Consider the following 13,082-nt stretch of genomic DNA (forward strand, 5'->3'; position numbering starts at 1 on the left):
TTATCGGCCACGAAACGTGCCCCGTTCCCCCGGAAGAATAAAACAATAAAATATATGACCGCACGCCCTTGACTCCACTGTCTGAGGCAACGCAGCGGAGAAACAGGCAGTTGGGGCAAAAGGGCTTCATTCAATACCAAACTGATTATTTCACTAATTATTCTACCTTCTGTGCTGCGCGGCGGAGGAGGGCTCAGGGCATCTCCACCGCGGGGCTGCTGGGAACCTTTGTTTGGCGGTGTCAGGCCCAGATGATGTTGGGGTGGGGGAGGATCTGGGACTCAGGGAGACTGAGCGGCTTGGATTTTAAATTGTGGGGAGTCAGAGTGGTGCCTCCTGAAAGCAGGAATGTCGGCGTGAGGATGAGGGGGTGCCCAGGGTCCCACCAGCGCTTCTGGTTCATGAGCGGAGCCGTGGTCCTCAAGGATGGCAGCGGGTGTGCACTCACCATCCCCGAACCCCAAAAGCCGAAGTGAAGTTCCTCCCCCCAAATTCTTCCCATTGACTAAAAGGATGGGACGGAACCAAACGAAAGCGGTTCGTACGTGTGGAATGCCAAGGAGTCTTCCCCCCTCGCAGGGAAAGTGTACTTGAAGTTACAGCCCCTGACGAGGGAAGAGAGTTCGCTTAAGCCTCTCACCAGTTCGCCCCAGATCCCCACCCTCAGGGCCGGAGACACCTCCCTCCCGCCACTAACACCTGCGCCCGCCCCCGCATTCTCTGCTCAGCGCCAGGAGTGGACCCCGCTAAGGAGACCCCAAACCCTGTTCCCCTAAATTCCAGCTAAACACAGACACCAGAACTGATTCTCACAGCAGGACCGAGTCTCAAAAAAAAAAAAAAAAAAAAAAAAAATCAGACTGAAGGAAAAGAAAGTCGCAGGCGACTTGATCCAATTAGTATGTGCCTAATTGAATTAGTGTCACCTCCATCAGCCAATAGGAGGGACCCGGGGCCGCGGGGCCGCGTAGCCCCTCCCGGGCAGCACGTATATAACACAGCCGGTGACAGCCTGCAAGTTTCCAAGTAAGTGGTCAGCTTGACCGGTAGCTCGGCGGTCGAGAAGGGCAGAAAAGCCAGCGCTGATGGGTGGAAGGGAACAGCGATCCAAGTCCTCTTCTTTCCGGGTGTGAGTGTGGGAGGAGGGTGAGGGCCCAGAGAAGCTGGAAGGACGGCTAAGAAAACAAGTGCTTCTCGATCAATTTGCACCTCCTGCCTTTCCAACTCAGCGCGCTTTCCCTGCGGAAAGGACGCTGGGCTCAGCACGCGCGAGGGCGCCCGAGCTGCCCGCGTGCGGCCAGGTGGCTCGCCCCGGCAGCGGAGGAAGGGGAAGTTACCTTCCCCTCGGAAGAGGGCGCTGGCTCCCCCATCCTGCCTCTATAATAAGGCCGCGGGAGGAGAGGAAGCACTGCCGTCCGCGCTCGGTAAAGCATGCAGTTAGGGGAGCAGCTCTTGGTGAGCTCGGTGAACCTGCCTGGCGCGCACTTCTACCCGCTGGAGAGTGCGCGAGGTGGCGGTGGCGGGGCCGCCGGCCACCTCCCCGGCGCCACCCCCTCCTCTCAGAGGCTGGACTTAGATAAAGCGCCCAAGAAGTTCTCGGGCAGCCTCTCGTGCGAAGCAGGGAGCGGGGAACCCGCAGCCTCCAGCGCGGGGGCCCCCGCGGTCATGCTCAGTGACGCCGACGCCGGGGACGCCTTTGCCAGCACCAGGGCAGTGGCCAAGCCAGGGCCCCCGGACGGCCGCAAGGGCTCCCCCTGCGGGGAAGAGGAGCTGCCTTCAGCCGCGACTGCCGCCGCCACCGCCGCGGCCGCCGCCACCGCGCGCTACTCCATGGACAGCCTGAGCTCGGAGCGCTACTACCTCCAGTCCCCCGGGCCTCAGGGCTCCGAGCTGGCCGCGCCCTGCTCGCTCTTTCCTTACCAGGCGGCAGCCGGGGCGCCCCACGGATCTGTGTACCCGGCTCCCAACGGGGCGCGCTACCCCTATGGCTCCATGCTGCCCTCCGGCGGCTTCCCCGCGACCGTGTGCCCTCCCGGGAGGGCGCAGTTCGGCCCGGGAGCCAGCGCGAGCAGTGGCCCGGGCGCCAGCGGCGGCGCGGGAGGCGGCCCGGGAGCCTATCAGTACAGTCAAGGGGCGCCGCTCTACGGGCCTTACCCCGGGGCGGCAGCCGCGGGGGCGTGCGGAGGCTGGGGCAGCTTGGAGGTTCCTGGCTCCAGCGTACGTGCCCACGTCTACCTATGCAACCGGCCTCTGTGGCTCAAATTCCACCGCCACCAGACCGAGATGATCATTACGAAACAGGGCAGGTGAGCGCAGCGCCGAGGGGACGCAGGGAGCTGGGGTGGCCAGTGGAAAATGTGACCCCGAGGAAGGCCGGGGACGCACTTTGCCTGGAGAGTTTTTCCGCGCGCGCAGTCATTGGAGACGCCGCGCCTTCAATTCGGTGTCTCTTCCTTACGTTCGCGGGTGATTTCTGCAAGGTGCTAATGTATGGATGCTTCCTCCCTCCCGCTGCCCTTACCTGGACTGACGGGGATGGAAGCGGTGGGAATGGAAGTGGAGCTTTGTCCACAAAGCCGGATTGACTAGATCCGCCCGCGCGGCGGTGCGCTGCTCCCGGCTTGCCGGCGCGGGAGGGACCGCGGCCGGGGGGAGGCGCGAGGGTTGGCCCCCTGCGCCCAGCAGATGGGCTCCCGCAGTTTTAGGCGCCAGGGTCTCCAGGGGGCGCTTCCGGAGGATGAGCGTGCGGACCTGAGCTCCGGCAGCGGAAGCCTGGTCGGCATAAGTTGTTGGGTAGAACCGGGAGCCCAGCCTGGCTGGGGTGCGGGGATGAGAAAGTTCTGATACCCGCCCAGCTGCTGACAGTGGTTACTCCTGCGGAAAGTGGGGGGCGGTGGGAGCGGGGCTCTCAAGGGGCCTTTTTAGCCTTACCGGTAGAATTGAAAAAAAGATATTTTTTAGACAAGAACAACTTAATGTTGTTCTCTGATATTTGTAAGTATAAAAATTAATGATCTTTCACGTCGTGGAAGAAATAGTGCGTGAGCATCTTTAAAAAGTCGAGAACCTGAGTGGGGAGAAGGCGCAGAATCACATGACTTTGGGGAAATACTACTGACTTGGGGGCAAATTATTTTGGAGAAGGGATGTTCGAAGAGTTGCTAACTCAAAAATATTTGACATCGTCAGGGCCACTTTCCCGGTATCCCGTTCATTCTGTAGACTCCCGAGGGTCGCGCCCCGCCCCTGCCCCAGGTGCCCGCGAACCCCGCGGCGCGCGGGCCCACTCCCGGGTGGTCACACCGCCTCTCCGGCTCTGTTCCCTCGCACAGGCGGATGTTTCCTTTCTTGAGCTTCACCATGAACGGCCTCAATCCTGCCGCCCACTACAACGTGTTCGTCGAGGTGGTGCTGGCGGACCCCAACCACTGGCGCTTCCAGGGGGGCAAGTGGGTGACCTGCGGGAAGGCGGACAATAACATGCAGGGTGAGCGGTGACGAGGCCCGGGCTGGGCGGAGCGGGTGGGACCCCGAAACAGGCGAGCGTTTGCTCCCCCCTGGAACCTGGAAGCGTTAGCATGAGCGTCTTTGTCTTGTTTGACTTAATGGGAAGGATTGCTACATCGGATTTCTTGCTTATCAATATATAGAACTTGAACCATAATCCCACTGCAGCCCTTCCAGCCCCCAATCCCTACGTTTGAGGAATGAACGATCATGAATAGTCATAAACTCCCTGGGTGGCGAGGGCTCTTGGCATTCTACTCTTTAACTTGAGAAAGGCTTCCCCGAGGTTGAGTCCCACCTAGAAACTATACAACCATTTCCATCAGCTGTTGGCGCTTCCAGCTTTATTTGAACTACAGGAGGCAGCTTCTGTTGGCTCCATTTTAATATTTTTGAGGTGCTGGTAAGATGAGCACCTTGTCCGAGGAAGGCGGTGGAGGCACAGGGGCCCTGGAGGGGGTGGGGTGGGGTGGGGTGGGGGCTCTCGGTGGAGTCTGGTTGGTCTCCATTGGCCTTCTCAAGCAGCTAGTTCTGGGAAGATAGGCGCTGTAAGCCCTGCTCTTAAACCGCGCCCATCGGTAATAAGACATCCCTCTCCTGCTACCCTCCTTGTTTAAACAGCCCTGTGTGCTTGGGTTTTGTGTTTTGTTTCATTTTCTCTCAGGCAACAAAATGTATGTCCACCCAGAGTCTCCTAATACTGGTTCCCACTGGATGAGACAGGAGATTTCCTTTGGGAAATTAAAGCTCACCAATAACAAAGGCGCCAATAACAACAACACTCAGGTAGAGTGGCAGCGGAGGGGGTGTCTTCTGGCTCTAGGTCTCTTTTTTTTAACAAGTTTCCGTGGACTCTTCATTGTATGTATATTTGCAGTGCTACCTGTTTGCCCGCCTATTTCTAAGGTTTATTTTTCTTTTGACTTCTCTCATTTTCACTTTCAATAACAGTGAGTTGACTATTAGGAACAGAAATATTGAAATTTGGGGGGGACTTAAGAGACCAAGAGGAAAGAGTGTTTCTGAAACACACATACCCAGCTATTCTTTAAGTTTCAAAAACGGTAATGATAAGACCTTTAAAATGGCAACACAGAAGGACAGCTGTTGGTAGAGAGAGAGCAAGCGAGCTGGAGTCCTCATTCCAAAATGTGCCGTTTGTTAAAATCTAATCTCGCTGATCTTTTACGACACTTCTTCGATTTGGCTGCTCTATTCCTGTACTGTTTCCAGATGATAGTCCTACAGTCTTTGCACAAGTACCAACCACGACTGCACATTGTTGAAGTTACAGAGGATGGTGTGGAGGACTTGAATGAGCCCTCAAAGACTCAGACGTTCACCTTCTCGGAAACGCAGTTCATCGCCGTGACTGCCTACCAAAACACTGATGTGAGTGTCCCAGATGTCCCAAGACTCTCAGAAGCCAGGTCCAGTGTGACGTAGCACTCAACAGCTATTTCTCTCCTCTATCTAGATAACTCAACTAAAGATTGATCATAACCCCTTTGCAAAAGGCTTCAGGGACAACTATGATTCGTAAGTGCTACTTTTATTCATAACTGCATGGCATGTCGGAGCAGGACATTCATAATCAGACTCTTTCCTGAGAACACATTCTAGAAAATGCTTTCAAATTTGTGATTTTTACCTGTTTTGATTTTTGCACACACACTATATATATTTCTCCTTGACTAATCTTGCTTTAGAATTTTTACAGATGGGTTTTGTTAATCGCTAAAGAAATGTTAAGGGCTTTACAAATGAGGAAATTTTGAAAACATTTGAGTGGAGATTTGACATTTTCATAATCTGCATTTACATACCTTCCCATTTAATCCAACTTTTTTATCCTCTCAGGAGCAAGTATTATTACTCCTCCCCCCTCTTTTTTTTACATAAGAAAACCCTGACAACTAAGGATGTCATTTTCATACCAACAGCAAGGCTCTACAAATGCCTTTTACTTTGGGGGTTTCTCAGACCACTGACAGCATCCCTTCCATCACCCTGACAAGGGAGTTGCTCCGAGTTTCTCAAATCCTAGGACTTACAAAGGTGGATTTGTATAGTTTAAATATATACTTAATGCCTGGGAAGGAACATTTTCTTATGTGGTGGGAAATTTTTCCGGAAGAGCCAAGATTTCAGTTCAAATGAGCCAGAGCATCCCCTACCTCTGTTCCTCTATGCAGACAGGCCAGCACTTTTTTATTTCTGGGAATTTGGTTTGTTTGGGGACAAGATTAGGGTCTTTTTTTTTTTTTAAGTGTTTCTCTTTATATTGTAGCATGTACACCGCTTCAGAAAATGACAGGTTAACTCCATCTCCCACGGATTCTCCTAGATCCCATCAGATTGTCCCCGGAGGTCGGTACGGCGTTCAGTCCTTCTTCCCGGAGCCCTTTGTCAACACTTTACCTCAAGCCCGATATTATAATGGCGAGAGAACCGTGCCACAGACCAACGGCCTCCTTTCACCCCAACAGAACGAAGAGGTGGCCAACCCTCCCCAGCGGTGGCTTGTCACGCCTGTCCAGCAGCCAGGGACCAACAAACTAGACATCGGTTCCTATGAGTCTGAATATACTTCCAGCACCTTGCTCCCATATGGTATTAAATCCTTACCCCTCCAGACATCCCACGCCCTGGGGTATTACCCTGACCCGGCCTTCCCTGCAATGGCAGGGTGGGGAGGTCGCGGTTCTTATCAAAGAAAGATGGCGGCCGGACTCCCATGGACCTCCAGAACAAGCCCCACTGTATTCTCTGAAGATCAACTCTCCAAGGAGAAAGTCAAAGAAGAGATGAGCTCTTCTTGGATAGAGACTCCCCCTTCCATCAAGTCTCTGGATTCCAACGATTCGGGGGTATACACCAGTGCTTGTAAGCGAAGGCGACTGTCTCCCAGCACCTCCAGTAACGAAAATTCTCCCTCCATAAAGTGTGAGGACATCAATACTGAAGAGTACAGTAAAGACACCTCAAAAGGCATGGGAGGGTATTATGCTTTCTACACAACTCCCTGAAGTTCTTTTAACCTCATAAAAACGAGCTAACTTTTTTGCAGATGGACTTGGTGGTGTGTTTTGTTGTCTTCTTTGCCTAGGTTGCCAAAAAAGATGTTTGCCTTCCACCTCGCTGCATCCTGTTCTGTGCAATTCTCTAAAAGAAGGTGCCAAAGTGTTTTGATTGCTGCAGGTAACTGAAACAAGCCTAGCATTTTATTATCTCTTTCTAAAATAAAGTTAATGGAGGACTTGGACGTGTTTCACACATTTGAAGGTTATTCAGGATTCTGGATTTCCGGTATTTATTGGAAACACTAAACGTTCAGAGGAAGGGGCTTGTGAGGGTGGAGTGCTGAGTGCTATCAAATGAGGGGAAAGCTTGGTTCTTACTTCTGTTTCTTTTAAATCTGTAAGCACACAGAAGCCCAGAATCAGTAAAGTATTTTGTTTCTAAAAGGGCTGGTTCTTAAACTTCATCTGGGGACTTTTTGCTGTTACCTTCTGCTAGGGACAAAAAAAAATATTAGGCCTGGGAGGCAAGAAAAACTTTTGTAAAGGTTCTGGTTTTACCTGACTGACTCCTCCCAGGCGTTCAGAACAAGCCATGTTTGCCCTGGTCCAGGATTGCCTCGCTTGCTAGGCCTCTGCCCTGTGCTGGGGTGGCTATAAGACTCAGGAGAGGACAAGGGAGTCACCCCCCAAAAAGAATGAATGAAAGAGAGAAAGAAAGAAAGAAAGGGAATTTTAAAGTGTACAGTTGTGTGTGTTTAGATACACTGTAGAATACGGTGAAATATATTGTCCAAATAGTCTAGGTAGGAGTCTGAGATTATGTAAAACTGGTGCTTTGGCTTTGTAAAGAATTTGCAGATCACCGGACAACAGCTGCAGGGGCAGGGGACTAGTTTCTCTCCTCATCCCCACCATATTTGGGAATAATCTGTTTACTTTTTAGATAGTTAAGAATGTACTCAGCTACTCTGTACTTTAACTTGAACCCGTGTCTAAGGAAAACTCCTGTTTCCTCCTCTTCCTTCGCCACCCCCACTCCCCAACTTGGTAATGTGAAGACCCTAAAACCTGACGCCACAGCTCCTATATATAGGCCTTTTAGAGATCTTGGATTTTTATGTACAGTCTTAGTTATTTTTTAATAAATGTGGTTCATGAAGGGAACAGGCATAGCTCTGTCTTCTGTAATATGGGGTTTGTTCTAAAGACCTTATTTTGCTTCCTCTTCCACCCTTCTCCCCGTGGACACGATCCCACCAACCCCTCTCCCTGCCATGGAAGGTTCTAGAATCTCTAAATGGACACTGTAGTCATGACAGGGGGTGGGGATATTTCCTCCCCCCACTGGGAAGTCTGGTATTGAGGCTGGAAGGTAGGTGGAGGTTACCCGGGTGCAAGCCCGCGCTACACCAGACTGATCCAAACCTGGCAAACCTCGCCCCTTAGGCGTCCCGGCCCTGCCGCGGCCGCTCGTGAACACTTAGTTGTCTGGGCTCTATTCTAGGCTTCCTTGGGGCCGCCCGGGCCCGGACCCGTGCGGGCTCCCTGGGAACCCCCGCGGCCCTTTGAGCGCCCACGAGTTCCGGGGTGCGCGCAGCAGCGGGGAGCCGGCCGCCCACAGCTCGGCTTCTGCGCCCACCTGCGGCTTCTGCGCGGAGTCCCGGGGCCGCGCGCCTCGGTGGCTGCTGCCGGCCTGGCCCGGGCTCTCTGCGGGCGGCCAGACCCGCCCGGGGACACGGGCTGCGGCGCGGGCGGGCGCGCACCTGCACACGAGGATCGCAGCCGTCGGGCCGCTCTGCAGACAGCACCGTGGATTTGGCTCTCATCTCCCCCAGGAGGGCGGAGGCGACCCCGTCCCCGGGCTGAGGCCTAGGCCAACGAGTTCCACCAAGGATGGGGCGGAGGGCCCTTTGTCCCCCGCCAGACGTCCCGCCAGGTTTATCAGCAGACGCTTTCAGGCCCAGCTTGCAAACCTCCCCAGCCCCCTCCTGACCCGCCCGGGGTAAAGGTCTGGCCGGAGGGCCGTTCTGCTAACTGTGGCGCGGAAATGCACCTACTAAGAGGATTAGCCGCTGGGAGGCGAGCAATCAGCCGGGCCCTCCTCCCCTTCCGCGTCCAATTAAGGCCACCAGGAGCTTGAACCTCGCCTCTCCCCAGTTTCCCATTACCTCCGCCTTTCGGGGACTCGTGTTCCCCCCGCGCCGCCGGTGACCTCGGGGGCTCGGACCGTGCAGGTTCCAGACGCTTTGCCAGAGCCGCCCCGAATTTCACCTGAGCTGGGAGCAAAAGCTTTGAAGTTTGGTTTCTCTATATCTATACTATTAATTTCTTGGACAAGCGAAGCCATTTATTGTGCTTTCCTTACAAAGTGCATTTCGTATTACACTCTGGCTCCCACGTCAGCCACAGGCATCCTTCCGTCACCAAAATGAAAGTGATCTCAAAGATTTGGAGGAAAAGCTCACTGAGGCAGTTAACTTAGATAACTGAGTCATGTTTGTCTTTTTGTTGACATTCAGACTCGGGGAGGAGGACCCCTGGCCTGGCCGGCGCGTCCTTCTTCCCATACCCAAGGAACCAGGGCGTGGTGGGGGATGATGCCGGGGAATTTCATCCGTCCTCTCTCCTGTTCTGCCCTCTAGAAAGCCTGAAACTGCTCATCACCGCCGGGTGAGGCCCACTCTGGCCCGGGTCTATTTCGAGTCCTGTATATTTTTGCACCGTACAGTAAAAAAGAACCTGGTACTTGTGAAAAGTCCCTCACAGTGTTTAATAGCAACGTTAGTGGCTCAGTGGCCCCAATTAACACCTTGTGATAAGGCATTCCTAAGATGGAGTGTCAGACACCAAATTGTGAAGAGATGTATCTAATTAATCCTCCTAGGATGACACCGATAAACAAGCCTCTATTTAAATAAAGATCAAGGGCTCGGCGCCCCGGTTTGTTTACGTTCTCCGCCAGGGTCCCCGCGTTCGCGCCCGCGCAGGCGGCGTTACCCGCACAGCGTGGAGACACCCGCGTGGGGGTCTGCAGGCTCGCCAGGGCCCACATCTCCGTTCCTGCGCCCGGTAAAGATACACTGAGTACATAAACCGCAATGAAAGAGGAAAGCGAAGTGCCCGAAGGACCCGACTCTGCGTTGGAAATACTATTTGCCATTTTCCACACGTGTCCTTTACATCGCCACACACTTTTTGGTTGTTAAGGTTAAAAAAAAAAAAAAAAAGGAGCCCACTTGTAGCCCCTGGACCTCTTTTCTGCTTTAGAGAAGGACAGGACCGCCCCCAGCCCTCCCCCCCGCCCGGCACGAGCGCGCCCCCCCCCCCTCCCCGCGGTCTCGGAGCTTCCTCCCCCCCAGGCGCTGAAGCGCGGACTCGCTGGGAGGCGGCGTAGCTAACCCGGGAGGAGGTGGCCAGCCGCCCCTGGGAAAGGCAGGCAGAGTCGAAAACTGGAAGGAGGGAGAGCTTCGTACTGGCGTGCGCGCAAGTCTCAGTCTGTGAATCGGGCCGGAGTTTGGACCCGCCGGGAGTCTGCGTGCAGCAGCCACGCATCTCCCGGCCCCGCAGTGGATGCGGAGGCTGCCCATCGGCCGCGGGTCCCGGCGTCCTTGCTCTCCAGCCACTGCGGGTTCATCTTCAACCTGGGTGTGAGGGCTGACGCGCGGTCTTCCCCTTCGTCTGCAGTCCCTCCCTTCCTTCTGAACCAAGCCAAGGATAACAGGAGGGCGATGCAAATGAAAACGCGCGGAATCAAAACATTCCTGCACGTCTCTTGATTTTAATCGAAACCGAGCCTCCAGCAGGGACAGTTAAAACCACTAAGGTCCCCGCTCCTGGGCGCGGCGGCCTTCCTCTCTCCCCACCCCGCAGCCAGCCGACTCCAAAAGTTTGGGCTTTCACTCTGCGGACCTTCCAGCATCATCGGGAGGCTCTTTTAAAAGGCAGTTTGCAACACTGTGTCAAAGCCCGACTGAGTCTCATCTATGAAACCCCCTCCCCCATTCCTCCAGTTTAAACTTTCTAGTGCGCGAACTCCGCAGGTCCAACCGCGTTGCGTTCCAACCCGCCGCAGCCGTCCGCCTGCGCCTCTGTCCCGGGTCGGGTTCCCTCCCACGGCTGCAGACGCCTGGGCCCAGCACAGACGGTTTGGGAGTTCTCGGGGGTTCCCGCCCGCGCGAACCCCGGCAGGAGCTGGGGTCCCTCCCGGGTGCAGGAGCAGAGCGGCCCGTGGCAGCCTGAAGCTTAACATTAAGGGGGGCGGAGGGAGCTCTGACTTTGGTGACGACCGAACTACGGCTTAAAAGAAAAGCAAACTTCTCCGGCCATCCCTCCATCCCTCTCCCCCTTTCTCCCTCGGACCTAGGTATTCTTCGCGTGTCGCGGAGAACAGGCATCGGGTTCACCAGGGACTGATTTAGCTGCGCCCGATACGGAGCAGGCCCTCAGCCATGGCCCCTGCAGACCCCGGGCCTCTGCTGGGTCCCAGACCGCCGGCGAAGCGCCGGGCCGCTGCTTATTATTTTAGGAAGCAGGGCTTGCAACCCCAACTTCACCGCACTCCCCACCCCCCGCCCCTTCCTGGCTCCTTAAAAATACCGAAAGTTCCTTCTACAAGCTCTCGTGGAGGCAGCAGGGCTCGAACAGTAACTTTTGAAATTTTGGGCTTGACCCAGCTTTCCTGGCACTGTCGGCGAGAAGAGGACCCCGCGCCTCGCCCTTGGCCTTCAGGTCTCGCTGCCGACTCCCAGCAGCGCTGCGGCGGCTCTTCTTCTCTGGGCGACGAGCAGCCTTCGCCATCTAGTGGCCACGACAGGGAAGGCTCGCCCCGGCCGTTCCCATCTGGTCAGGTCCTGAAGCTTCTGTAAAAAAGGCTTTTCTTCATCTCACTCCCACTGCTCCTTTTTCCAGCTTCTCCGTTGTGTGCGGAGGGCCCCGGGTTTGGTATCCTAAGACTTTAAGTTCTAGTCCTGGGCCGGGGCTTACTAGCTGCAATTGCTCTTGGCTTCTTTGATCACTTCCTAATCTGTGATGGGTTTATTCAGTCACCTAAATCGCCCAGGAGGAAGAAATGAGATTATAGATTTAATTCTAAACTGTTGAGTAGCTCCACGTATTATAGTCATTTTTTTTTCTTTTTCTTTTTCTTTTTTTTTTTTTTTGTATTTTTCTGAAGCCAGAAACGGGGAGGCAGTCAGACAGACTCCCGCATGCGCCCGACCGGGATCCACCCGGCATGCCCACCAGGGGGCGATGCTCTGCCCATCTGGGGCGTTGCTCTGTTGCCACCAGAGCCACTCTAGCGCCTGAGGCAGAGGCCGCAGAGCCATCCATCCTCAGCGCCCGGGCAAACTTTGCTCCAATGGAGCCTCAGCTGTGGGAGGGGAAGAGAGAGACAGAGAGGAAGGAGAAGGAGAGGAGAGGGGGAGGAGTGGAGAAGCGGATGGGCGCTTCTCCTGTGTGCCCTGGCCAGGAATCGAACCCAGGACTCCCGCACGCCAGGCTGACGCTCTACCACTGAGCCAACCGGCCAGGGCCAGTAGTCATTTTTTAAGCAGGCATTATTAATTCCTAATTTTATTACATGATTTATGATGCCTTGGCAAATGAAATATTTTTATTAATTAAAAAATGACAGAAATTTTAAAACATATAGGAAAGTAGAAAGCAATAGAGCCCCATGTGGCTGCCTTCCAACTACAACAATCAACTCATGGCTGCCCTTGTTTCATCCTGTAATCCCACCCCATTCTTCCCACCACAAATCACAGAAGTCCCTGTTATCTAATCCAGTTATTTCCATACCTAGCCCTAAATGGTAAGGATTCTTAATTTATATATATGTATATATATATGGTATACATATATATTTATATATATCTATATGGTGCATATATATATATAGTGCATATAAATATATATATATATTAACTATATATAAAATATTTAGAGTTGGTTTGTGGAACCAAACAAGTTCCACACATCTAATTGATGTGTCACTTAATTCTCTGAATCTAGCCATCTTCCTGCCACCCCCACCCCTTTTATTTTTCCCATCCAAGAACTAACCAGGCCCTACCCTGCTTAGCTTCTGAGATCAGAGGAGATTGGGCACGTTCAGAGTTGTATGGCCATAGACTTTTATTTTTCACAGCAATTTACTGAAGAAATCTGAGCTTTTATTCTGTCTAGTTTCTCAGGCTCTGGATTTTGCTGTTACAGAAAAGCACAGATAAATGTGGGTTGAGTTAGTGTGCAAAACTGCACACATATGCTTATATGTTGGGGGGGGGGGAGGGTGTTTGCGCTCCAGAGCTGAATGTTATTAAGCTGAGATCACAACAGAGTGCAAAATATGATTTGTATAAAATGATAGGGTGGGCATCTAATATGTCCTTTAGGGACTCTTCTGCTCAGAGCTGTCAGAACAGATTGTGTAAATAGACTAGACTGAGGGAGGTGATTCTAATCATATTGATGAAATGCTCATCTGAAAGATAGAATGTAAACAGAAGAGTCTCGAGGAATGCAATTAATTCTTAATCTGGAGGTGGA

At 53.4% G+C, this 13,082-nt stretch overlaps 1 protein-coding gene across 2 annotated transcripts; it reads left to right on the forward strand.

Annotated features, from left to right (window-relative positions):
- Positions 1-1,058: 1,058 nt before the first annotated feature.
- On the forward strand, positions 1,059-7,239 carry EOMES (eomesodermin). 2 transcript variants are annotated; one of them, XM_066351505.1, is made up of 6 exons: positions 1,059-2,306; positions 3,333-3,487; positions 4,172-4,293; positions 4,741-4,899; positions 4,985-5,046; positions 5,798-7,239. In XM_066351505.1, exons 1-6 carry the CDS (start codon positions 1,432-1,434, stop codon positions 6,534-6,536), a joined length of 2,112 nt encoding a protein of 703 aa, XP_066207602.1. In that variant the 5' UTR covers positions 1,059-1,431; the 3' UTR covers positions 6,537-7,239. The 2 variants fall into 2 exon arrangements, with proteins under 2 accessions (XP_066207602.1, XP_066207603.1); XM_066351506.1 differs by having other exon boundaries at positions 5,855-7,239.
- Positions 7,240-13,082: the final 5,843 nt, after the last annotated feature.

Source organism: Saccopteryx leptura, chromosome 10 (genome assembly GCF_036850995.1).
Source record: "Saccopteryx leptura isolate mSacLep1 chromosome 10, mSacLep1_pri_phased_curated, whole genome shotgun sequence".
Classification (NCBI taxonomy): Eukaryota; Metazoa; Chordata; class Mammalia; order Chiroptera; family Emballonuridae; genus Saccopteryx; species Saccopteryx leptura.